At 59.9% G+C, this 25,137-nt stretch overlaps 4 protein-coding genes and 1 long non-coding RNA gene across 6 annotated transcripts; 3 read left to right on the forward strand and 2 right to left on the reverse strand.

Moving 5' to 3' along the window:
- The first annotated feature begins 36 nt into the window (after positions 1 to 36).
- Positions 37 to 15,479, forward strand: P4HTM (prolyl 4-hydroxylase, transmembrane). The gene is made up of 9 exons (XM_038186019.2): positions 37 to 598; positions 683 to 764; positions 9,069 to 9,259; positions 9,690 to 9,786; positions 10,608 to 10,770; positions 12,373 to 12,558; positions 13,029 to 13,119; positions 13,706 to 13,829; positions 15,102 to 15,479. The coding sequence occupies exons 1-9, from the start codon at positions 338 to 340 to the stop codon at positions 15,323 to 15,325; spliced, it is 1,419 nt and encodes a 472-aa protein (XP_038041947.2). The 5' UTR covers positions 37 to 337; the 3' UTR covers positions 15,326 to 15,479.
- On the reverse strand, positions 2,657 to 7,039 carry LOC101804850 (secreted frizzled-related protein 5). 2 transcript variants are annotated; one of them, XM_038186022.2, is made up of 4 exons: positions 6,713 to 7,039; positions 6,219 to 6,391; positions 5,308 to 5,394; positions 2,657 to 4,455 (listed from the first exon to the last, which is right to left on the reverse strand). In XM_038186022.2, exons 1-4 carry the CDS (start codon positions 7,036 to 7,038, stop codon positions 4,121 to 4,123), a joined length of 921 nt encoding a protein of 306 aa, XP_038041950.1. In that variant the 5' UTR covers position 7,039; the 3' UTR covers positions 2,657 to 4,120. The 2 variants fall into 2 exon arrangements, with proteins under 2 accessions (XP_038041950.1, XP_038041949.1); XM_038186021.2 differs by having other exon boundaries at positions 5,308 to 5,397.
- Positions 5,156 to 7,397, forward strand: LOC140003555 (uncharacterized). The gene is made up of 2 exons (XR_011812435.1): positions 5,156 to 5,713; positions 6,725 to 7,397. It is a non-coding gene; the product is annotated as an uncharacterized lncRNA (long non-coding RNA).
- WDR6 (WD repeat domain 6) lies at positions 15,441 to 20,112 on the forward strand. The gene is made up of 6 exons (XM_038186008.2): positions 15,441 to 15,541; positions 15,648 to 18,054; positions 18,225 to 18,320; positions 18,443 to 18,559; positions 18,760 to 18,878; positions 19,003 to 20,112. Exons 1-6 carry the CDS (start codon positions 15,475 to 15,477, stop codon positions 19,479 to 19,481), a joined length of 3,285 nt encoding a protein of 1,094 aa, XP_038041936.2. The 5' UTR covers positions 15,441 to 15,474; the 3' UTR covers positions 19,482 to 20,112.
- On the reverse strand, positions 19,969 to 24,432 carry DALRD3 (DALR anticodon binding domain containing 3). Its single transcript, XM_072044212.1, has 13 exons — positions 24,224 to 24,432; positions 23,794 to 24,098; positions 23,438 to 23,706; positions 23,149 to 23,207; positions 22,931 to 23,053; positions 22,463 to 22,533; positions 21,921 to 21,979; positions 21,704 to 21,786; positions 21,266 to 21,389; positions 21,120 to 21,178; positions 20,909 to 21,022; positions 20,653 to 20,721; positions 19,969 to 20,470 (listed from the first exon to the last, which is right to left on the reverse strand). Exons 1-13 carry the CDS (start codon positions 24,392 to 24,394, stop codon positions 20,351 to 20,353), a joined length of 1,626 nt encoding a protein of 541 aa, XP_071900313.1. The 5' UTR covers positions 24,395 to 24,432; the 3' UTR covers positions 19,969 to 20,350.
- Between the last annotated feature and the right edge of the window lie 705 nt (positions 24,433 to 25,137).

Below are 25,137 nucleotides of genomic sequence, written 5' to 3' on the forward strand. Positions count from 1 at the left end.
AGGGATGCTGAGAGAAATACCCACCCTGGGAGCTAACCCCGTGCCCGCTGCTTGTCCCCAGCGGAGATTCCCAACGGGGAGAGGGCCGCTCCCTCCCCTCCCAGGTGGACGATAAGAGAACGGGGGCTTCACGGAGCCAAGGGCTGCGACAGGGGGAGGCCGTGCGGCACCTAGCGGGCCCACACGGCCGCGGGAAAGAGCCGGCAGCCCCGGTACCGGCGGGGGGGGGCAGCAGCGGCAGCAGCAGCGGCACCGTGGCCGTGTCCCCGCCCGCTGACGCAGCAGCCGCCCGGTTACCGCGGCGACGCGCGGGGCCTGGCGGGGCCGGGACGCGCTGATGGCGGCGGCGGCGGCAGGGCCTGAGGGGCCCCCGCTGCCCGGCCCGCCCGGGGGCCGCCCGCGGCCCGTGTGCTCGCGGCCCTATTTCCTCGTGCTGATGGTGTTCGCCCACCTCTACGTGCTCAACGTGCTGGGGCTGCTGCTCTTCGTGCACCTCAGCGCCGGGGATAACGGGGGCTCGCCCGCAGCCCCCCTCAGCGCGCCCGTGCCGCCCCCACCGCCGCCCGCCCGCGCCCTGCCGCGTCTGGAGGGCATCAAGGCAAGGCCGGGGGGGGACAGCGGGGACGGGGACGCTGTGGGGACGCTGTGGGGACACCGCCGCTCATCGCCGCTCTCCCCACAGGTCGGCCACACGCAGCGAGTGGAGCTGGTTCCCGGTAGGGCCCACGCCGTGCGCACCCTCAGCCTCAAGCCGCTGCTCTTCGGTGAGTGCCGGCACCGGGAACCGGGCACCGGGCTGGGATCCCTCAGGGGATGGGGCTGTGTGGGGTGGGTGTGGGGTGGGCACCTCCCGGGATGTAACGCCGGGATTCGACCCTGGGGTTTGGAAGGTTGCTTGGAAGGTTGGCTGTAAGCGTCACTAAAGGGCTGGTGATTGATTAAAGGGTTGGTGATTGATTAAAACCTGGCCCTCCACACATCACACAGCCCCCCCAACCCACCACCCGTTCAAAGACGAGCACTGAAGAGGACCTCAAAGAAACCCCCGGGTGTTAGGGAGGGACGGGGGCGCGCGAGGTTTTGGCAGTAAACGGTGGTGAAGTGACTCGGTGCTTCAGTGCCGAGGTGAATAATGGCAGTGCCAGACTTGGTGTCTTCCACCGTCCTGCATCCTGCTCTAGATTTATCTTTATTTCTGGCTGCCCTGGCGCACACCCACACAACATCCCTATTTCAGATACTTTAAAGCCGCCTTTACCTTTCTGTGATTCTTGCAGTGGCTGGCAAAGTCTCCCTGGTTGATCTCTGTATTCTAGAAATCCACAAGAATATACAAACTGATCTTTGGGAACAAACAATTATGAAGTCCCTATTACTACAAAGTCAGGGAAAACCTGTTGTCTCTGAAAAAATGATGCTGAGGGTCTTCTGGGTGCTTTGTCAATGGTACGAGTTCTCCTCTGATTAAAAATTAACTATACACGCTGAAAACCTGGCCATCAATCAGATACGTTTCTTATTAGGGTCCTTTAATGCAACAAGTATCTGTAGGAAATACACAGAGTTCTCTTGTCATTTCTACATAGGTGACGCTCCTGGTTTGCAAATTTCTAAGTGGATTTCTGAAAGACATTCATTGAATTGACACACACACCCCCCTCAGCATTCACAGGATTGTTCTAATGCCCAGACTCAGGATCTGGGGTGATCAGGCTGCTTTTCCTGCTCCTGTTTCCACCTTCTCTGCCCCGCTGGTACTGCTTGTGTAAAAGAGCTGATCCCGGCCTGCAAGGAAGGAGCTGAAGCTGATAAAGCCAGTCCTGGCAGCGGTAATCCCACAGCCTGTGGTGTGTCACTGGCACCTCTGCCAGGTTCTGGGGCAGACTTTGCCCTCTGAGGTTGGCATCAGGGAAAGCTCAAGGGACAGCGATGGACAGTCAATGTCTCGGATCCCCCACAAGTCTGTTCCCTTCTCTCCTCCGATAAGAGGCCCTTATTTAGAAACCTCGACTTGCAAGACCGCTCTTATCTCCCAGATGAACCTGCCAGGAGCCAGCCCTGGCTTTAAAAGGCTTCCAGAGACTCCTCTATCTATGCAAACACCACCGATCTAAACTAACTTTTAAAAGCTAATTATTGTGTTGCTGCTGTTTAAACAAGCGGAGGTGTGGATTTAACGGGGCAGTGTTAGACGAAACCAGGAGTCCCTGGCAAAGAGAGGCTCCTGAAGTTCTGGGGGTTTCACTTCACGAGAAGTGTTGCGGTGTGCAAGAGCCAATTTAAGGAAATAAGTGGCTTTTAGCAAAGCTGGCTGTAGTGGGACTGCAGGCAGCGGACGGCTCGTTAATGGCTTAATGTGAGCTCTGTGCTCCGGAGCACGGGGCTGGGCACCACCAGGGACCTTGCGGTTTGTTTTTTTAAATGTGGGTAAGGCATCTATCTGCATTGAGCCCCAGTGTATTTCACGGAGCTATGCAAAAGTCCCTGCCCTATTTTTTCTCCCCTCTGGCTACGAGACGTCATTTCTAAAGCTTGTAAGTCAGACCATCTGTGCGCTTCTTAGTTAGGAAACACTAGTAATCAAATAATCCTGTTAATGGAAAACAAATATCAGACAAAGCCTTTTCAACCTTCGGAGCTTTTACTTGTTCTGTTGTGTTTTCAAAATGCAGTCTGTTCGGAGGACGCTGCCCCTGCAGGGACCGCCTGGCAGCCGGTTCTGCGGATTGGGCAGCAGGCTGCAAGGCAAGGCAACGGGGAGGAATAAAAATAGGAAATCTCGCTGCGTTTTCCGCCGGAGCCTTGGGAAATAGAAGTAATCGCTGCACAAATGTCAGGGCGCAGCTGAATTTCAGTGGGAGCAGCATGAGTGCTAATCTCAGCCCACACCGAATCTGAAGAGGCAATCTCTGCTCGGGCTGCTGGTGTGCTTTACGAGCACAGGGAGGCAATGTGTCTCCACCAAAGCTGCTGGCTCTCTCCACAACTGAGGCTGCCGACTTCTGCACAGGGAAGGACATATTTATCCCCAAAGCTGTTTTCCTCTGTCGTCTCCTTATTTCAGTCCCAAGTTTAATCCAGTGTAGAAAACTTTCCACGGACAATGCTTTGTTAGGCAGCAGCAATCCGAGTTATTTTCTCATGAGGGGTTGCTGTGCTCTGCTTTGTGGTCTGTCGTGTCAAGCTATGGCAGTGTTCACTGCTGAAAGTAATTACAGTCTTGGGTGAGAGAGTGATCTGCGGAGAGCTTCGTGAGGCTGGGTGTTGCCCTGTTTTCTGTCTTTTCTGCGTGCAGAGGGAAGTGTAACGTTTCTGAGCTGGCAGGGGGAAGATGTGCAAAGAAGGGAGCTTAGGTTGTGCAGAAATACCTGCTGCGGGGCTGGGGCTCACCTCTGAGCCCCAGGAAAAAAAGGAAAAAACCAAAGCGGAGCTGTTCCAGCAGCTGAGGTCCCAGCCCTGCTCTGCTCTCTCAAGGCTCTGGTGGTACCTTCGGTAATTCTGCAGTTACCAGAATCTTCTGATCCAAACTGAATTTCTAATGTAAAAAAAGCATCCCTAGTGGTGCAGAAATCCTCAGCTCACTCTGCTGTGTGCCTTTCCTGCTCGAGGAGGGCTGTTTCCTTTTACCTGTGCAGATGCCCGTGAATGCCCAAGCAGTGAGCTGAAGGGACAGCCTGAGCTCAGGGGATGAGGTTTGCCTTAATTTTTAAGGGGCCTGGCATTGCCTGGGTGGGTTCCTCTCCCCCCTTAACTTACTTCAGGCTGTTCAAAACTAAAGTATTTGCTCCGTTACATAAAAAGCATCTCTAATCACTCAGGGAAACTTTAGCATCATCCTTGTACAGAAAGTGAGCCCACACTTGGGCAAGATCAATGTTATCTGAAGTCCTGGATTTGCAGAGCCTTGAGAGAGGAGCGTGTCAGGGCTGTGTCCATGAGCTCTGTCTCAGTAAAATAGCTCTAGGGATTTGTCAGGGATCTGTGGTGAGGCCCTATCTGCTATGACTGCTTTGAATCACCTAAAAATACTGTGCACCTCCGGAAGACCGACTGCCTGGAAGAGGAGTTTTCTAGCCGTAGGAAAGGGAGCGGTTTCTCCTTGGTGAAGTCAAGGTTTTCATCAGACCTTCCTGGCAGCCTGCTCGGGGCAGCGGTGATGTTTCCACCTGCGCACCGCCTGGTGCAGGTTCCTGTTCTTCTTCTGCCAGGCGTAGGCCTTGTTCACCACCACTTTGTCGCTCTGCACCTCTCCGCTGACGACGAAGACCCCCGCGTGGGTGCCCCTCATGATGTTGTGGGCGCAGGTGGCGTCGATGTCCAGCCACTGCTGGAGCCTGCCCGGGATCTCGGTTCGGAGGAGCGGGCCGTGCTTCAGGACCTCCACCCTGGAGGGGTCCAGGTCAAAGTCCGAGACTGTTGTGGTCGTGTTCTTCCTGAGGATTCGGATTTTCACCGCTGGAGGGGGAAAAAGAGCTGTTAGTTCTGTTCACGTTTCACAGCTCCCGGCTACTTAATGCACCAATGTGAGGCTTTCTCGCTGTTCTCTGATGTGGGGGCACAGCCATCTGACCCCGTGGAACTGCAGTGAACCTATAAAAGTTCTCAGCTGTGGTTAGTGTCCCCAGTACTGAAGGCTCTTCTTTTCACTCTGCTTTTCTCATGAGTGAAGAAGGCACGGCAGCTCCGCGGCACGGGCAGGAGCCCTGCAGGAAGCAGCGGCACAAGCAAGTGGGTGCAAAAAATCCTGGGCTCGTGCAAATCACCAGGCTTTTCTCTGAGCTGGGATTTTGGGATGACATGGCTGCCAGCTGCCCAGGAATTTAACTGCTCTTTTACAGGTCTTGGGCCTTAATTCAGAAGAATGTCCTGCAAACTTCAGGCCAGCAAACTGAGCAGATTCAGGTCTGCCACCTGCTTGGGCTGGGAGAGGGAGAGTGGCACTACTGGGATGATGGTATTGCAGTTTGAAATAGCTAACGTGGAGTTTGTGAAGGGTTTTATGGGCATCGACTGAAATGCTGGTCTCTGAGAAAACCAGTGCAGTGCTTGTGTCTAGCAGACAGGCTGAAAACAAGTCAGAGCCCACAGAAAATAAGCAAGACTTCCCCTTCGGTGCTGCATGGGTCTGGCTCGTCCTGCTACTTAACAGGTAAATTGAGAACTGAAAATCTCTGGGATCTGCTGTAAAAGCTGCAGTTCCTCCAAGTCGTGTTTTTGTGGCCAAGCCACTTTCTGTGCATGCCACTGCTTGGCTGCTGGAGGCAGTGCCAGCGACTGCAAGGAGGAGGAGGAATAGGGTGCACTCACCGAAGTCGTTGGCGCAGAGGTTTTCCAGGATCTCCCTGGCGCTGCTGGCCTCCTCCAGCTCGCAGTCCTTGCAGCTGGCTCGGGGCACTGCTGCAACAGAAATGTGGTTACACCACCCTTGTCGAACCTTGCTGGAAAAGGCATAAAACAATTCGGCTCGCAGTTTTGAAACAGCGCTTCCTCTGGAGCGACCCAGTCCCCGAGGGACAGCCTGGGCTGCCGGGATGGAAAGTTAAGCTCTCTTTGCCATGCCTGGGGCAGGCAGCGCTCGCCGTGCTTTGTTTCAGCTTGCGTTTGCTGCTGCTTGTTGCAGCCGCAGTGAAAGTGCTTAACGATGGCTGCTCCTTGGGATGAGACTGAAAAGCAGTCCGTGTGGCCAGGTTCCACCCGGTGAGGCTGAAATTAGGTGGTTTTTCTCCCATTAGCTTCTGTTCATTCTCTCACCAGTGTTTGTTACTATCTGGGTGCTTTTTGTCCTTTAGCCTTAAAGATGTTTTCTTACGGAGCTCACCTCTGCAGAGGATTGTGCCCCTTTGTGCTGTTTCCTAACATTTAAAGAGGGGGCTTGAAAAAACCTTTCTGCATGTTTGTAGCAGAAACACCAGGGCTGCAGTGCCCAGCTCGGCTGGAAGCACCCCTTGCCTCCTGGAGGCTGCACGCCGCGCAATCCTGCATCTTTTACTGAGATTTCTCCCCCCTGCCCCAAGCCCTGTGGGGTCTGAGGACACCCAGGTGACCGACGAGCACCCACGGGAACGAGCTCCAGTCAGCGCTCTGCTCATTCCCTAGTCACAGGGGAGTTCTCCCAGAGAACAAAATTCCCATTTTTGTTTTAAATATAGCTTACAGCCAGCATAAACAAGGCACAGGCTCGTGCCCATGGGGGGAAAAAGAACGAGAAAACCCCTTACTTCTCCTGCTGGAGGAGCTTTCGTCCGTGGAGACCGCCGAGATGCACAGCTCGTGGTCTGCAGGAAACTTGTCGCAGTTGAGGATTTCGGGCCAGGGGTAGCCGTAACAAGCCATGACGGGCGCGCAGCTCCTCTTGACGGTCTCGCACAAGCTGCGGCAGGGGTAGATGAGCCTGGGGAGGGAGGCGGGATGGGATGGGATGGGAGCAGCAGCCGGATGGCTCAGCCCAGGGAGCAAACAACAAAAGGCTGGTTTTTGGTAGTCAGTTGGGAATTTTATTACCCCCCCACCCCCTCGTGAGTGTTTGTGTTTCACGCTCAGAGGGAAGGTCCCTGCTGGGTGATGCCTTGTCCCCTCGCTGTGCGGGGCAGCATTGCCTGAAAGTGACCACAATGATCGGATTTCACATGTTTTGTCTCGGGAGGCGAGTTCAGTCATGCTGCTGGGGACTCTTAACTGCCTACGGCTGAAATAACTCATAAAAACCTCTTACCTGTCCAAGCAGATCGGGGCAAAGAGAGAGCAGAGGAAAATCCTGGCGTCGGGGTGGCACTCCCTGGCCAGCAAGGGCAGCCAGCTGGAAGACTGCTGGATGACTTCAGGCATGGTCTCGTGCTCCAGCAGGTTGGGGATCCTCATCTCGGAGTAGCCGATGTCGTAGCACAGCGCCATGCCCCGTGGGATGGCCGTGCAGCTCGACGACCTCCTCAGGTAGCTCGCCCGCGTCCCTGGGCAGCCCCAGAGCAGCAGGCGCACCAGGAGGCCCGGCAGCCAGCGGCCTCCCCGCCTCGAGGGCTGCCTGTGCCTGGCCTCCTCCATCCTCGCAGCGGGCTCGGAGCGAGCGGCGCAGCCCGGACTGAGCCGCCGCGGACTGCGGGCTGCCTTTTATAGCCCGCGAGCCACCTCCGTGACGATCCATCCTCATTAAGTGCGGCCCTTTCAGAGCCCTCGTGGGGAAGACAATGCTCCAATTTTCGTTTGCCAGCGGCCCCGATTGTTTAGATTTTAGCAGGGGTTTGGCTTAGATCAGCAGGTGTGGAAATGAGGGCAGCCGGGGAGGGGTGAATGACTTGGCCGTGTGTCTCGGGGCCCTCTGTTTGACACCAGCGCGCCAACCCATCCCCTTTCTCTCGCTCTGGGATTAGTCATTATTTCATAAACCCCAATGTTTTCCTCTCTTTTGTGTGTGTTTTTTTTTTTTTTGGTAAAAGCAATCAAGTGTTGCTCAAAGTCAATTAGGAGGCATTTGTTTAGCTGGATCTATTGTTGAGCGGGCAGGGAGATAGGATGGTCTCGCAGCCAGAAGTTAACTGTTTCGCAGAGCTGAGGAACCAATTTACAGCTGTGGAGGGAGGCTGTTTGCGCTCCCGATTGCTGGCGCTTAGCTGGAAGCCCCCTCACCTTGCAACCTGCCTGGCACAGAGCGCTTCCTGGCTAACACGATTTGTACTCCGTTACGAAATCCTATTACCACCGCTGAAGAGAGGGATTGTCCTTCCTCCGGCATGTAATTAAGATTCCAGAGTCATTATTTTAGCCCAGTTTGAGGAAACTGGAAATACTGGGACCGCCGCTTGCCAGCCGGTAAGCTCTGAGCCGCTTAGCTCTGACCTGGTGCCGTGCCACCAAGTGGATCCCGGCCGGCGGAAGCATCCCCTGCTCCGAGGACTCTGTGCTGCCGGGGGCAGAAATTGTTTCCTCGGAGGGTGTTACAGATACAGCCGGCTGCATTGTGTTTCTGGGCCTTCGTTTCAGTTTCTGCAGGGCGAGTTCTGGTTTGTGCTTAGCAAGAAGCCAACTGCACAGTGACAGTTGGAGCAGATAGGGTTGAGTTAAGGTCATGGAAGTAATTACCTTTTTTTTTTTTCCTCTCCCCCTTTGAAGGATTGCTGCTGTGGCTGGGATGTAACCTGTCCTCGGCACACACCTGCAGAAGCTCTGTGGGGCTGCAGTTTAGAGAGCAGGACTCGTGGTCTAGGAGCAGCCGTAGCAGTGACAGGAGCCAGGCTGCGACATGTCCCCAGCCATGTAACCACGCTGCACGAGCGTGTGTGCAGTGCACCGTGCAGCCAGAGATCTCAGCCTCGCAGCCATCAGTGGGGGCTTAATTTAAATTCTCTTAATGACAATTTGCTTGGGATCTGAGAACTGCGTGACTGCTGCTGTTGTGCTGCAAAGTAAAGGCAGCGATACCGGGATGCTGCCTGGGTACGGAGCGTGGCATCCGCAGTGTGCAGGGCCTTGCGCTTTAATAACACATTGAAAGATCGTTTTTAGCTGGGGATCAAGGGAACAAATGGGAATAAGTCAGGAAGCTGTCTCCTTGCTGTTTGAGTTTCACAGTAGAGCAGTGTGGCAGGTTCCCCCGAAAGGCATTCGGTTCTTTGCTGAGTGCTGCCTGCTCCACGTGAGAGCAGGGGGGCCTGAAACCCTGCCCATCACCGCCTCCACTGCAAAGACTTCTGGCCTCCCTTCCTGCAGAGCAGTAGTTCCCAGACTGCGCTCCACACGTAACCTTTGAAGTGATAATATGCAGCGATATGCCCGTGTTTGTTCTCTCCTTTGTGCATTGTGCTGGTCTGCAAGAAACTGAAGGGCTTGACCCCAGGGTCCAAACATTTAGGAACTGCTGCTGTAAAAATACCCGCCCCCGCCCTCCGGTGTGTGGTGTGTGCTGTTTTAGAGCTCTGCAGGTAGATGGGTGGATGTGTTTGAACGTCCCATCCCCCCGACTTCTTAGGAAGTTTCTAAATTTCAGTTTCTTTTTCTCTTTTGGGTGGCCTGCCATTGGTAAGGGTCCCACTGTAACAGTTCCTCAGTCTCTGTTGCTGCTCACACTTTTCCTGCAGAAATTCCTGACTTCCTGACAGAGGAGGAATGCAAGCTCATCATCCATCTGGCACAGCTGAAGGGGCTGCAGAAGAGCCAGATCCTACCAACGGATGACTATGAAGAAGCCATGGAAATGATAGAGATCAGCCAGATGGACATTTTCAATCTCCTTGACCACAATCAGGACGGACAGCTGCAGCTCAAAGAGGTAGAGTGAATTTCTCCTTGCTAGGTATCCTTCTGAAGTGAATGTGTTCTGTTTGTGCAGCCTGTGCCAGAGCTGGCTGTGCCTTCCCACAGCTGACAGGACATCAGCAAAGTCTCCCATATTAATGAGTCTGGGGGATAACGAGCACCCTGTCCGCAGCTCTTCAGCACCCTTGTCCTGTATGGCAGGGTGCATCCAGGCAGGGTGCATCCATTTGCCATGACCTAAACTGGAAATAACAGTGCAGATCAGCCACTTGGTGTGGGGCTGCCAGGTGATTCCCACTCGAAGCTTTCTGCAGTGATGTGCTGACACCTGGCTGACTGATGCTCTGCAGAGGAGAGTCAGCAAGGCCTTGAGCAGGGAAGTTGTAGGGCTGTGTGAGTGCAAGACACCAGTGCCCATTGGTTGATCCAGTTCTGAATTTCAGGTGTTGACCCACACCCGCCTGGGGAACGGCAGGTGGATGACTCCCGAAAACATCCGAGAGATGTACACTGCAGTCAAGGCCGATCCTGATGGGAACGGTAAGAGCTCTGCTTCCCTGGCAGGGGAGGGTGGCATCAGTGGATTTGGGGGTCACCTTGGTCAGCTTTTGGTGCTGAACCCCTTCCCTGCTGCCGCCAGCTCTCTGTATCCCAAGAGGCCACTTCTGCCCCTCTTTCCCCTGGTCTCCCAAGGGCTCCCGCTGGCCCGGACGTGCACTCTAACCTCTGCTGCTCTAATTAGAGTGTCCTCAATTAAGCAACTCTTCATTTCCTAATCAAATTAAGTGAATGCACAGGCTGTGCATGCTCTCTTCCAGTGACCTGGCATTGAGAGCACCAGAGAGGAGCTGCTTTGGAGTTGAAGCAGTACCCATGTGAATGGCCAAATATCCGGAAGGCACCCCATGCCCCGGGCTGGTGGCATTCTTGGCAGGGGCAGGAGCGTATGACTGAGTCGTCAGTGGCTTTTCCACCACTGTGGACACGTACAAATGGAAGGTCCTGTTAGAGGGCTCTTGGCAAGACCTTGTTTCCAGAGAGCAGCTTCCCTCCATTGTTGGGCTGGTGCGTGCCACCAAGGGAGCAGGTCACAACCTGGATGTGGCACTGCGTCATCCAAGACCACGTGGAGCAAGGGGAAGCAGGGACAGGGAGATGTGAGCAGGATGCTAGAAATGAGACTGGTGGATGATTTGGTTATGGTGGATGATTTGGTTATGATGAGCAGCACCTGAGGAGCTGCCCTGGGCTGACCTCGGGGGCTGGTCCTTTCTCCTGCCTGCGGGTGCTGCGTGCCCAGGAAGCAGCCCCGGCAGCATGCAGCAGTGTATTTATTACCTGCTTCTGCTGTCTTCCCACAGGCGTGCTGAGCCTGGAGGAGTTCAAGCAGCTGAATATCCGCGATTTCCACAAGTACATGGGAAGCCAGAAAGTGAAGACGAGTGACTCAGTGCGCAACAGCCAGCACACCTGGCTGTACCAGGGCGAGGGGGCGCACCAGGTCATGAGATCCATACGGCAAAGGTAAGGGCTGAGCAGCCGCGGGGCGGTTGGGTTTGTGTAGGCGAAAGGACCACCTGTGCTGGGAGACGCAGTGGCAGACTTGTTAATATTCACACTTCCTAATTGCGTGAAAATCTGGAGTATAAAGAGCGTTGAACGCGGGCATGAAATGGGGAGAGGAGGTTCTCATTAGAACAAGAATTTGTATTGTCCCCTGGAAAAGGAAAAAGAAAAATCAAACCTTTCAGCATATCCATTCACTTTGGGGAACAGCCCTATAAAACCAAGAAGACTTGGCATTATATGAAATAATTCATTCTAATTAGTAAACGAGCTTACTGGGAGAAACTGCCCGTTTCCAATCCTGTCTGGGTGCCAGTAGTTACTGTCATTTGCTTTAGTTACTCATGCATTTCACCGGAGTCTGTCATAGCTGTTCAGAGCTGACTGAATAATAAGCACAACTTTATCTTGAGAAAGCCGAGTTAGTTTGATCATCTGAGTGCATGGATCACAGGGTGTCTCACAGCAGATGGGAGAACCTCTTACCTTTCCCTTCACCTCAGCTTTGGTACTGGGAAGAGTTGAAACCCAGCTCACAGGCCAAATCGTTTAGCTGTGGTGAGTTTCAGATAATTGGCTGGAGACTCGCTCCTTCTTGCGGTGCTGGTCCTCGCCCAGGACATGGGTGGGTAAAATCTGTCCCCAGGCTTGAAAACGGCCGTTGGCCACTCCTTTTCTTCAGCACATTCCAGAGGGAGAATGGGGTCGCATATTGCCTTAATTAGAGCAGACTGTGGCTGCCACTTTCTCCGTGCCAGCTAGCCGGCGCGCACAGGCGCTGGCGTATTGCATTCACCCTCTTCGGTTTGCCAGCATTAGAAAGCCCCCTTGGACCCGCAGGCACACTGCTGAAGGACGCTGTTACAATCCTCCGTGGGACTGTGTGGTGCCTGGAGGGGCTTTGCCATCCCGACTCGGTGTGGCCTTCCCCTTGCGCCCACCCCGAGGGCTTCACCAGTCCAAGTTCTCAGAGCTGTGAGTGTTCTTTGGCAGGTCTCGAGCGGTACCTGCTTGCCTTGGGGATGATCTCAGATGTAAGCAGCGGAAAAAAAAACGAGCCCTCCGTGCCCCTCTGCCCTGGGGGGAGGCTGTTGAAAAGGCAACAGGGAAAGGTGAGTTAGGTGATGAGAATATTCCTAGAGCTAGTCTCTCATTCACTCTCAGCAGGGGCCTTGTGCTTTGCTAACTGTCCCCGAGGTCTGTAGGTGGTGTGCAGGAGTCCAGAGAAGCGATGAGATGGCACATGAAGGCTCCAGAGACACACACAGGAGGGATCTTTCTGAGCGAGCAAGGTCTTCATGAGAGCAGTCCTGCTGGAGATGCACCCTTCGTTTTTGTTTTTTTATTAACCTTGACGAGGAGTTTCTGAGCTGATGCTGATGGTCTAACAGATCTGTAAGGACCTAGTTATCTCTTGGCATGCTTCCTGCAGCCCATCCGTCTCTCCGGTCTTTTGGGGAAGGGGGTTTTCTTTCTCTGGATGTACTCGGTGCTTCGGGAGTAGCGGCTGACCAAACCGAAGTTGCCTTCCCCTCACCTGCTCTGCTCTCCTCTTCCCAGGGTAATGCGCCTCACTCGCTTGCCCCCCGAGATCGTGGAGCACAGCGAGCCCCTGCAGGTTGTGCGGTACGACCAGGGAGGCCACTACCATGCCCACATGGACAGCGGCCCCGTCTTCCCCGAGACTGCCTGCAGTCACACCAAGCTGGTCGCCAATGAAAGCGCTCCCTTCGAGACCTCGTGCCGGTAAGGCTTGCATGTCTGGCTGGGGGGGACTGCAGAGCTCAGTGAGGCCTTGAAAAAAAGCTTTTTGCAATCTGGAACGTTGTAGAGAAGAGGTGTGGAGAGCTGTTCCACCTCATCTCGCTTGGGACCCCTTGGTGGGGCTCACAACTGAGCTCTGGAGATTGCTGGTGTGAAGGGGGAGGTAGGTGAATCCCGTGGGGCCAGCCCGAGGAACGGAGTGGTTCTGCAGAGCTGCTGGACCATCCTCACCTGAGGCTAGAAATGCACCCTCACTGATGTGATTGGGGATTTGCTGTGATTTGGGATTTTCTCTGTTGCCCTTGTCTTGTCCTTGGGAAAAAAATGATGTGAACTGCATGTCTTGTGATGCCTTGGAGGTATGCATGGTGGAGGGCAGGGTGTGGACAGCCCCGTGCAGCTCCTCCTGCTGCAGTTGTGTCCCCTGACAGCCACTGTGCTCTGCCTTACAGGTACGTGACGGTGCTGTTCTACCTGAACAATGTGACGGGGGGAGGAGAAACTGTCTTTCCTATAGCTGACAACAGGACGTACGAAGAGATGGTGAGTGAGTCTCTCCTACATGTTACCCCTGGGGATTCTGAGGCCCACTGTGAGCCTCTGGATTCGCTGTAGCTGCAGAAGGGGTGCATGAGGTTGGTGGACGTTAGCCTTAACAGCCAGAAAATGGGAAAGTTGTGTTCCACATGCAGTTTTCGCTCAGAGGCCAAGGGAAGAGGTGCAGGGCTTTCGCAACTGCAGCTCTTCCCCACTGAGGTGCACATGGGGTGGTCTTCTGACCTTGCTGCCGTAACACAGGTCCTGCTTGCTTGTATCTGGGCAATTTTCCTCAGACAAGGAAAATCTTGATTAATATTTATCTCAGGATAAATCTTTCCAGGTATGCTGTGCTGCTGTCATGCAGTGCTTTAAGGAATGGGCAGCTGCTCAGAAACAAATCATGGATCTCCAGGGGGCTGAAGTGGGCTGTTGCAAATGGGTTGTGAAAGCCCTGTCAGCCTTGAGCTGTTCCTGTGGGGCATTCAAGCAAAGGGCAGGGTGAAGGCTGGCAGCAGAGGCAACCCAGTCCACGCTTTGTTCCAGCTCTGTTTACGACACCTTCTCTGTTTTGTTGTTGTTTTTTGGCCAGTCTTTGATCCAGAACGACATTGACCTGCGAGATACTCGGAAGAACTGTGACAAGGGCAATTTGCGAGTGAAACCTCAGCAAGGCACTGCTGTCTTCTGGTACAACTACCTGTCAGATGGAGAAGGTAGGGTTCCCCTTCAAGGCTTGGCTCTTGGGGAGGGCAGGACTGCAGGAGGTGACAGCCGTCTTCTGTGGGTTTTGCGGCAGCTGGGAGCTCAGAAGAGAGCCTAAGGGTGGTAGCTGCCTGCTAGTGGGAACTGTAGGGTCTACTTGTCACCAGCTGGCTAGGAGCTTCCTGACTCTGAAAAGCCTTTGTTTATAGGCAGTAGGTCAGTGGCTCCTGATGTCTTTGGGGGACGGGACTAGCTAGCAAACAAAGACCTTGGCTGCACTAGCCATCGCCAGCTGCCTTCCACCCTGCTGTGTGAGCTGAATCTCCTGCTGGAACTTGGTCTGCAATTCAAAGCGTGTCACTGATGTGGTGTTGCCCACAGGGATGGGGAGGGGAGGCAGACAAAGGCACGGCCATAAGCTCAGCAGCACAGGGAGGCACAGTCCACCCCGCGCGGGGCTCTGCCGTGCTTGGGGCCGGCTCCTGCTTTGTAGCTCAGCTGCAGCCCGATGATATATCTCCTTGGGGCTGTCTTTCTCACAAAGTGCAGTGCAGTTTTCCCTGACAGCCAGGCTGGGGGATTAACCTCAGTCTTCTAAGCTGTTTGGTGAGCATGACTCCAGAGCATTTCAACGGTGGGTTTTGAGCACTGGTAGGCAGGAATGTAGCATCCCATGTCTCTTGGGAGCAGCCCAGCTAGAGTTTCCATCTTGAGAAAATCCACAGCAAGGTCACAAGACCGTTGTTTGTCCCGTTGGACAATAATATCAACACTATCACTGCCCTGCTAGGAGACCCCTGTTGTATTTTTATGAGTAAATTGTTCCTAAATGGAAAAAGGCTGCAGAAGTCTGCCACAGAAAATCCATGGGATCTCTATAAAGAGAGAGGATTGATTGGAACTGCTGAACCACGATGTGTAACGAGGCCTTGAGCCTCTGGCTTCCACAAACCTTCCAGTGGCAGCACCCCTCTCTTTGATGCCACCCTCCCCTTTGAGGAAAAGTTGAGAAAAATGGCCTCTGTGAAGCAGAACGCAAGAGCCCCTTGTGTGGAGTGGAGACACGGAGACAACGGGCATTTTGCACGTGGGGAGCCCACCCTGGAGACCCTCGTGTAGGTGCTAGGATGGGGTTAGGGTGAAGGTGGAGGGGCACCAGGAGGAGCTGCCTGAACAGAGCCAGCTCCCTCCTTGTAGCTTGGTGACCCCTTACAAGCACTGCGGGTTGGGAGCAGCGTCAGCGTGCACCCGCGCTGCCTCCTAACGGCGCCTTGCTCCCGCAGGCTGGGTGGGAGAGCTGGACGACTTCGCCCTGCATGGGGGCTGCCTGGTCACACAGGGCACCAAGTGGATCGCCAACAACTGGATCAACGTTGACCCCAACCGCAGGCGGCAGCAGCGGTTCCAGCAGGAGATGGAGCGCTACGGGGGGACGGAGGCCGGGGCCGGGAGCCCGGGCGAGTGGACTGTGGACAAAGCCTACGGGGGGGCGCACGTGGAGCTGTAGGCGCGGGGCAGCGGGCTCTGAGCACGTGGCGTTTTCCCGCGCTGTGCTGGGGGCGGGCACCGAGCACGTGGCGTTTTCCCGCGCCGGCCGGGGGCGGGGCCTCGCGGCGCGCCAATAAAGCGTGCAGGGGAGGGCGGCGCCTCCCGGCCATGGAGTCCGTGGCGCTGGTGGCGCCGGTAACGGCGCTGGAGTTCGCCGGGGGCGTGCTGCTGGCGGGTGAGGGGCCGGGGATGGGCACCGGGGACCGGGATGGGGACAGGGATGGGGAGCGGGATGGGGATGGGGCCGGGGTGGTGGCGGTGGCTGACGCGCTGTCCGGCAGGCACGGGCCCGGAGGTGGCGGCGTTCCTGTTGACCGGCGGCGGCGTGGCGACAGCGGCGGGGCGGCGGAGCGTGCTGCGTGAGGCCAGCGTGCTGGGGCTGCGGGCCGAGCCGGGCGGCGGTGGGGAGGGCTCCGTGGTGCGGGTGGCGGCGTTCGGCGGCCGCTGGCTGGCCGTGCTGGCGGTGCGGCGGGGGCCCGGCGGTACCGGGGGCTCCCCGCTTCTGGCGGTGTGCGGCGGCGGGGGGGCGCGGCAGCTCGGGGAGCGGGTGTGGGAGGCTCGCTGGGTGCCGGGGGGGCGGCTGGCGCTGGCGCTGGGCGGCGGGGCCGTGGCGCTGTACGAGTGGCGGGGCGGGGGGCGCTGGCTGCGGCGGGCGCGGTGCGGGGGGGCCGGGGCGCTGCGCTGCGCCGTGCTGGCGGGGACGGGCTGGGGGCGGCTGGCGCTGGCGGCCGGTACGGCCATGGGGGACGTGGTGCTGTGGAGGGCGGCGGAGGCGGAGGAGCCGCGGCGGAGGCTGCGGGGGCACCGGGGCGCGGTGCTGGCGCTGAGCTACGCGGCGCCACGGGGGTTGCTGGCCTCCGCCTCCGAGGATCGCAGCGTGCGGCTCTGGGCAGTGGGAGAGCTGGGAGGGAGCGGTGAAGCCGTGTGCCTGCTGCTGTGCTACGGGCACGGGGCCAGGGTGGCTGCCGTGGCGCTCCGGGGACCGAGCCCGGTGAGCGCCGGGGAGGATGGAGCCTGCCTGGAGTGGGGCGGTGGCGGCGACGTGCGGCGGGCGAGGCGCGGGCACCGCGGGGCCCTGCGAGCCCTGGCCCTGCGCCCCGCCGGGGGGTGTCTCGCCACCGGCGGCTCCGACGGCGGAGCGCGGCTCTGGAAGCCCCGGCGGGACGCCCCGAGCCCGGTGGCGGTGGCGCTGGGAGCCCCGGGGCGGCCGCGGGCCGTGCGGCTGGCGGGGCCACACCGGGTGCTGGCGCTGGGCGAGGCGGGTGGGCTGGAGGTGTACGAGGAGGCAGCAGGGCGCTGGGTGCCGCTGCTCGGCCCTGCTGCCACCCCCGGGCCCCGCGGGGTGCTGGCTGTCACCCCCCTGCCCGGTGGGACCGACACGCTGTGCGCCCTGGCTGGTGGCCACGGGCATCTTCTTGTCTTCACCCTCGACCAGCCCGAGCACACCACCAGGCTGAGGCTGTTCGAGGGGGCTGTGATGGGGCTCAGCTGGGCCCCCCGCCCCGGACTGCCCCTTGTCACTGCTCTGCTGGCCTCCGGTCCCCACGGGGAGATGCTCTGGCTGGATGTCACCTGCTCCCCTGGGCGGGCGCCCTCGGTGCGGCTGATGGGGCGCTACCGGCTGCCCCCCTGCAGGCAGCGCTGGCACACCTGTGCTGCCTTCCTGCCCCAGGGAGGGCTGCTGGTGTGCGGGGACCGCCGGGGCTCCCTCCTCCTCTTCCACTGCAGCAGCTCCCCGGGGACGGACACAGAGAACAGCAGCACTGCTGACAGAGGTTCCCCAGTTGGTGAGGACTCTGAGAGTGAGTCGGAGCTCTCTTGTTTGTCTCACGATGGGACTCTTCCCGTTGAGGAACCTCTGTCTGTGCTCTTTGGGCTGCACGGGAAGGCCGGGGTCACCTCGGTGAGCTGCCACAAGGATTACATCTATAGCACGGGCCGGGACGGCTGCTACCGCCAGCTGCGCCTGCAGGGCCGGCAGCTGGAGGTCTTGTGGAAGCACAGGCCCTGCAAAGGGCTGCAGTGGATCGAGGAGCTGCGCTTCACCCCCGGCGGGGACCTCCTCGTGCTGGGATTTCACGCCGACAACTTCGTGGTGTGGAGCACCAGGACTGGGGAGAACCTCCACTGCATCCCCTGCGGAGGAGGGCACCGCTCCTGGAGCTACTGCAGCAGCCCCTCGGCCGAAACCTTCGCCTACATCAAGAGCGGGGACGTGATGCTCTACAGCAGCGAGGCCGAGCCCTGCGAGCAGCAGGTGCTGCTGGAGTCCCTGCATGGGCGGGAGATCGCCTGCGTGCGGCGCCTGGGGGTGGTGCGGGCACCCGGCCACCACCCCGTTAACGTTTTCGTCACTGGCAGCGAGGACACCACGGCCTGCGTGCTCACGCTCAGCGAGCAATCCCGCGCAGCCGTGCCCCTCGCCAGGCTCAGCGACCACATCTCCAGCGTGAGGGCACTGGCGCTGGACAGCCCTGCACAGCCCGACACAGCGGGTCTGTCCGCCCTCCTGTTCTCGGCGGGTGGCCGGGCACAGATCGAGTGCTACCGGCTGCTGTGCAGCGCCGACACGGCCTCCGAGAGCGCGGTGTCCTGCCAGGTCGTCCACATGGCCTCCCACCGGCTGGACGAGCACTGGGACCGCATGAAAAACAGGCACAAGCTCGTCAAGATGGACCCGGAGACAAGGTGATGCTCAGTGGCTGCCCGAGGCTTCAGGGGGCTTTGGGGTTAGGGAGAGGCTCAGTCTTTGGGACTTCCAAGTGCGCAGAGCTGCGTCCAGTGTTGGGCTCGGGCTGTGCTGTGACCCCTTCCCCTTGGGGCAGCAGGTGTGGAGCAAGTGTTGTGTGTTTGCCCAGGTACATGTCCCTCTCCGTTGTGCCTGGGACCACCACCGAGCAGCTGCCGGCACCCTGCAAGTTCCTGGCCGCTGCGTGCAGTGACGGATCCGTGCGGTGAGGAGCTGCTGCCGGGCTCAGCTGCCAGCTCCGCGCCAGGAGCAGGGCGGCACCATGCAGGGATTGGGGTGCTGGGAGCCCCCTTCTCCCCGCACCAACCTCCCCCTGCTCCACCGCAGGCTCTTTGTGCTGCTGGAGGCCACCCAGAGGCTGCTGCTTGTGGCAGAGTCGTTTCACCACCAGCGCTGCGTGCTGAAGGTGGAGGCGTTCCTGCACACACAGGCAGGAGGGGAGAGGTGAGTCCTGAGCACAAGGCTGGCACACGGCACCAGGGCTTTGGGGAGAAGGCTCGCTGAGGCTGGTGGAAGGGATGGAGCGCTTGTGGTTGTGGTGTCTGTGCAGCAGGGACGGGAGCAGTTGCTCCGTAGTGGCAGTGGGGCCCTTCCTCCGAGCTGGAGGGTGGTGGCTCCACCCTCCCTGAACACCTCTCTTTTAGGAGACACCTCCTGTGCAGTGCTGCAACCGATGGCAGTGTCGCCTTCTGGGACATCACCGCCCCTATCAGGGATGCCGTGGATGCCCTACAGCACGCTGAGGGGGAAATGCAGCCCCTGGGTGAGTGCAGCCCTGGACGGATCCTCTCCTGCCTCCCTGGGGACGTTGAGGCTGTCCCAGCAGCTGCCCTGCTTGCTTCAGCCACAGGGAGCCTTCTGTGTCCTAACAAAGCCTCTTTTCCCAGCCCTGGGCACCCCGCTGCTCACTGTCACGGCTCACAGCTGCGGCGTCAACAGCCTCCACATCCGAGAGCTGCCCGAGGGACGCTTCCTGGTGGCCAGCGGCAGCGACGATGGCTCCATCCACGTGTGCCTGCTGGAGGTGGCGCTGAGCCGCGACGAGGCTGTGCCAGAGCCCTGCCTGCGCATCCTGGAGCGGGTCTCTAGGCCCTGCGCCCACGCTGCCCACGTAACGGGGATCAGGGTGCTGCAGCCGGACCTGCTGCTCTCCGCCTCCGTGGACCAGCGCCTGAGCCTGTGGCGCCTGCACTGGGGCGGCCTGGAGGTGCTCAGCATCTCCTTCTTCCATGTGCCCGACCTGGCCGAGCTGGACTGCTGGGAGGAGGCGGAGGCAGGGGGGGAGCAGTGCTGGTACTGCGTGCTCTGCGGGCACGGCCTGGAGCTGCTGCGCTGCGCTGCCCCCGGGCAGCCTATGGAGAGATGATGCCCGGTAAGAGGGGGGCGCACAGCAAATCCTGCTCCCCTGCGGTGACACGCCTGTTGTCACCTCAGCCCCTGCCCTAGCCTGGAGCTGGGGGGGCTCAGTCCCTCGGGGTAGCACAGCCTTGCCTGGGGGCAGCTGTGGCCTGGCCCTGACAGCTCCCAGGCACTAAAGGAAGAGCAAGGGCATCAGGACCCGCCCTGCCCAGGAGAGTGTGAGCTCTCGTTTCTCCTCCCAGGGTAAGGGAGGGGTGGGGTGCATCTTTCCAGCTCTGCACTGCTCAGCCACTCCAGGGCTGGTGCTCTGGGTGCAGTCCCACCACCCCAAAAAGCCTGGTGCTGTGCTTTTGGGACAGCAGGCTGCACAGAAGCACTGCTGCCCTGCTGCTGGGCAGGGGTGTGGGAACAGGCAGCAGCACTGACCCGTTCTCAGTCCCCACACCCGTATCCCTCCCTGCCCCCGGTGCTCACGGCTGGCTCGGACACGCAGCATTTGTCCAGCAACACCTGTATTGGACCTGTTGGACCAAGGGGCCTGTCCTGGTAGCCCTCAGGCTGCAGGAGCTCTCTGCCAGCAGAGCTGCTCTTCAATAAATGGCTTTGGAGATCGGTGCCTGGTGTTGTGGGTGTGCTGGTCCCCAGGGCTGCCTGCTGCACCACCTCCTTGTGCCCTGGGACGCTGCAGGCTCTTGTCCATTGCCCACCCTGGGCATGTCCCCAGACCCTCAGAACACAGTCTGGGAAGGGGGAGGCACCACGACGGGTTCAGATGACAGGTTCAGGTGTGCCTGAACTCCCTGCCCCGTGACTGTCCTTCCCCTGGGGGTGCTGGTGGCTGTCCCTCCGTGGTGCCACTCCTCGAGGGGGGGCGGCTCAGATCTGGCTGAGAGGAGGGAGGTGCAGTGTCGCCAGGGCATGGTGGAACACATCTCTCACTGCTCCCAGCAGCTGGAGGCGGGCAAACATCTGGTCAAAGAGGTGAGGGAAGGGCTCCTGCAAGGAGAAGGGCAGTGACAGGGGGTGGTGGCCGTATTTCCTGACATTGCTGCCTCTTCCCCCTGCTTCTGTGTCCCTGAGGGGCTCTGCAGCCTGCTGCCAGCAGACACCCCACAGCTTGGTCCCACCCTAGGCAGGGCTGCAACCCTCCAACAACCAGCCTGGGACATGCAACTCACCCCAAGAATGTGGACCCGGTTGTAGTAGGAGCTGAAGTCCATGCTGAGCTGGATCAGGAACTTGCACACCTGCAACGTGGAGCTGCTGTTAGTACAGGGGCTCTGGCCAGCCTGGAGCCACCCCGTGCAGTGTGAGCAGCGCCGTGTTTGCCATCTCCCCAGGGATCCCCCTCAGCACCCACCCTGTAGAGGCAGGGCCTTGCCCGGGGGTAGGGCTCTCGGAGCACTTATGCGTGCTCTGGGGTGTTGCACTCACTGCCTCGGTGTTGGCTGTGATCCGGAGCCCCTTGCTGGGTGCGGGCAGCTGTGCTGCTTGCTGCAGGACTTCAGGGAAGGGCAGGAGGTAGTTGAAAAGCAGGAGCCATTCTCCCTGTGAAAAGAGACACCCATCAGAGAGGGCCAGGAGCAGCCAGCCCGGGGAGCTGCAGGCACACAGGTCTCCTCGGGCCCCATCCCTCTGCGCTCACCTCTTCCCGGAGGCAGGAAAAGTTCAGTGTGGATGCTGGTGGCAGAGGTGGATACGTTCCTGGAAAGGAGGGGAGAGACTGTGGTTGTGGCCAGAGAAGCCTGCAGGCACAAGGAGCAGCCTGGGGGCAGCAGGGCGGGCGCTCACCCTGCTCCACAGCCCGCTGGTAGGTGTCGAACAGCGTGGCCAGCCGGGCACAGTTGTACATCACAAAGGCGCCGCTCTTGGTTCCCTTTGTGGAGATGCTGCTGGCCTCCAGGTCCAGGGTGAGCTGCGGGCAGGGGGGAGCTGCAGGAGGGGCTGTGCAGCAAGGAGCCAGCCCTGCGCCTCCCACGGGGGGAGCTAAGCCATCCCCAGCAGCCAGAACACAACCACCAGGCTGAGCACCGTGCCCACACCCTGCACATCCCACTGCTGCACCCCGTGGAAACACAACCCCTGCCCGAGCTCAGGGCAGCCACAGGGGCTGTGCGATGCCTCCCCTCACCCCGTGCTTTGCGTCCCTCTGCTCCTGCTGCTCCTCCACCTGTGCTGTGCTCCCACTGCCCCACTCTGTGCAAACCACAGCGCTGGTGGGCGTCCTACCTGGCTGCGGTGCGCAGTGCTCAGCAGCTCAAACCTGATGGCAGCCACCGTGAGGGTATCGATCACCTCCGTCCAGGCCTCATCTGCGGGACACGCGGGGTGGCGTCAGGCACCGCTCGCTGCAGCCCCAGCAGGAAACCTCTGGGGGGCTCTGCACGGCTGGGCAGGGGGCTGGGAACCACGGCGCCTCCCCAGCACCGACCCCTCAGGCTCTCACCGTGCGCGAGCTCCCCGTACTTCATCACGGAGGCATCGTACATCTGGCGCTTTCGGAGCCTGGGGGGAACACGGACACTCAGAGCTACCACCTCCGCCCAGCACGCACCCGCAGTCTGCCCCCAGCCTCCCTCAGCCCTGCTGCAACAGCAGCATGCAGAACCCACCCACAGCAGGCCAGGGAGAGCAGCACTGCTGCTAGCAGTGGGGAAAAAGCCTCTGCACCAGGCCCAGGCTCTGCCTTTTGTCTTAAAAAGGGCTGCGCCATGCCAGGGCTGTCTGCTAATGCAGGGAGGCAGCAGCTCAGCGAGGGGGATGCTGAGCCTGGGGAGGGCAAAACAGTTGCTCTCCCCCCCCGCCCCATCCTGCATCTCCAGCCCTCTAGAAATGGCCCCAAGGAACAGAAAAGCAGAATAGAGGAACCTGGGGTTGCACAGGATTCTCCCTGCACCACCAGGGAGCTCTGCAGAGCCAAACAGCACAGCACAAGACATCAGGCTAGCAGCACAACAGGCTCAGGCTCCTTGCTCAACACCCACTTACTGAAAGTACTGGTCTGCCCCGATGGGGAACGAGGGGTTTGTCACCTTCACTGGCCCACAGACAAGGTGCTTCTGAAAGAGAGAGGAGGGCGTGCTAGGGCAAAGGCTCAGAAGCTCTGCTGAAATGTGGTGCAGGAAGAGCTGTGCCTGCAGAGCTGCCAGGAAAACCTCTGCTCACGTCATCAGAAAAGGGGGGGCTGCTAAAACACAGCACTGCATTCAGTTAAGAACAGTCCTGTTCTAGCTTTGTCCCTGCGTTTTTCTCCTGTTCCTCCTTCTTTAGTGCTAAAATTGCAAGGGAATGGGTACTGCTCCGCTGCCCAGGCAAGAGGAGAGGGGCTGCCAAGGGGAAGGGAAGCCTCGCAAAGGTGCAAGGCTGGGCCTCAGCATCCCCTGCAGAGGTTGACGACGGGCTGCCTCAGCACAAAGACGCAGGGGGCCACAATGAGGAAGGTGTGAAATTCCTCACCTGCGAAGCTGTGTGGGCTCCTGGATCCAAAATCCTCCAGAGCAGGTCCATCTGCTGCTGCTGGAATTCCTCCTCGCAGCTCACCACGTGCACGACGCTGCAGCGGCTTCCCTGGCCTTCAGCCTGTGGCAGAGCACAGCAGCGAGTTCAAACACTGCCACGTGACAGGAGGGAACATCTGGAGAGCGACTGCCAGGCAGCACTGTGGGGTCACTCACCGTGCACTGCAGAACGGCCTGCTGCAGCTCAGCCAGGGACCGCAGCTTCCCCTCTGTCACTGAAAGGAGGAAGGACACTCAGAGTGGGACAAAGGGCTCGTCTCACACAGCTGGGTCTGCCCCAGGCTGTCTGCCTTTCTGGCTCAAACCAGATTGGAAGGGAGTAAAAGGAGGAAACTATCTGAACCTAAACGCCCCTTATTCTCTGTAAGAACAGGAAAAAGCAAACAGGCCTTTTGCAGCCTTCCCCCATTGCCATTACACCAGACACCACCCACGTGAGGCTCACCAAGAAGGACATCCAGGTTGGGGTCGTACCCCGCCAAGCCCTGCTGCTGAATGAAGCTCTTCAGGTGCACTTTACAGACCACATCCTCTGGCAGCGAGGCTGCGCCTGGCTCACATGCTGCGGCATAGGGACAGCGGCTGAGCGCTTGCTTCAAGGCTGAGACAGCGTCAGGGCTGGCGGCACCACCGCAGGGCCACTCCACACGGAGCTGCCGCAGCACCTCCAGGCTCCCCTGCTCGCTGACAGCAGGGACCAGGTGGGCGCTGACCCTGCGGGCGAGCAACAAAAGCGTGTGTGTGCCAGCCGCATGACACGGGCAGCGTGACACCGGCAGGACGTGGGGGCGAGGCACTCACCCCTGAGCACGCAGCAGCTGGGCCAGGTGGTCGGCGAGCAGCACGGGGCGCAGGTGGCGGGGCGCCAGGGCAGCAGGGCGGCGCAGGGCCGGGTAGTGCAGCACCACCGCCTCCTGCCCCGGCTCCTGCCCCGGCCTCGCAGCGGGCGGGGGCTGCGTGGCGGGCGGGGGGCCCAGCAGTTGGCGGAAGGCCTCGGGGCGCCGCAGCTGCACGGCCAGCCCCGCGCCCGTCTGCTGGCAGCCCCGCACCCGCAGCGCGCCGGGGCCCGACGCTGACGTCACGGCCGCGATGACGTCAGGGGGGACCTAAGGGGCGAGACGCGCGGGGATCGGGGGCTGCACGTGGCGAGGCCACGCCCCCTGCGCCTTAAGCCACGCCCCCTCCCTCAGGCCACGCCCCCTCCCCTCAGCCCTCAGGCCCCGCGGCCTACCTGCCCCCCGCTGAAGGCTGCCCTAAGCGCGGCGCGCGGCGCCAGGAAGTCCCGGTGCCGCAGGTTGCGGGCGCTGCTCTCCTTCACCCACAGCCCCTCCGGGCCGCCCAGCGCCGCGCTCAGCGCCCGCAGCGTCGCCGCCACCGCCGGGCGGCCCTCGGCCGTCTCCATAGCAGCCCGGCCGCCGCTTCCGGTGGCGGAGCGGAAGTGACGACACCGAGCTTCCCGCTCGGAGGGAGCCCGCCCGCCATGTTGAGCGAGGCGCCGCGGCGCTGCCCGGCGGCCATCTTGGGGGCTGCGGGCGCCATGTTGGGTGTGGCGGGCGGTGCGGCGCCGCCATGCTGGGTGTGGCGGGCGGGCTGGGGAGGGGGCACGGCCGCAAACGGGGGGCACCGGGCACGGCCCCAGCAGGCGGGGGGCAGCGGGGGGCTGCGGGCCCTGCAGCGCCGGGATCCCACGGGGCTGAGCCGGCACTGCACGGCCTGGCACGGCGGTGTTGGAGGGGAGGCTGTGGGGCACACAGGGGAGTCCCCAGGACAGCCCCCATGCAGCGCCCCCAGCCCCGCTGCTGCCCCCCGCCATGGGGAGCCCCAACCCGGCTGGGCTGCGGGGGCAGGAACCAAAAGTGTCAACACCGAAAGTGTCAACACCACAAGCACACACACACTGCTGGGCCATGAAACGGGGCGCGGGGCTTCAAACCCCACCGTGTGCCTGCAGCCCCAGCTCCCCCCGTGCTGGGCACCCACCGCCTGCAGCCCCCCATGGGCCCAGCCCAGCAGGGAGGAGGTGGAAGCGATGGGGTCGCGCCCTGCTGCTCGCCATCACGGCTGCGGTGCCCTGCACTGTGCCAGCTCCCCCAGTGCCACCGTCCCTGCAGGCATTGGGTCCCCTCCTCGTGTCCCCAGCTGCAG

The sequence above is a fragment of the Anas platyrhynchos genome, chromosome 13 (assembly GCF_047663525.1).
Source record: "Anas platyrhynchos isolate ZD024472 breed Pekin duck chromosome 13, IASCAAS_PekinDuck_T2T, whole genome shotgun sequence".
In the NCBI taxonomy this organism is placed as follows: domain Eukaryota; kingdom Metazoa; phylum Chordata; class Aves; order Anseriformes; family Anatidae; genus Anas; species Anas platyrhynchos.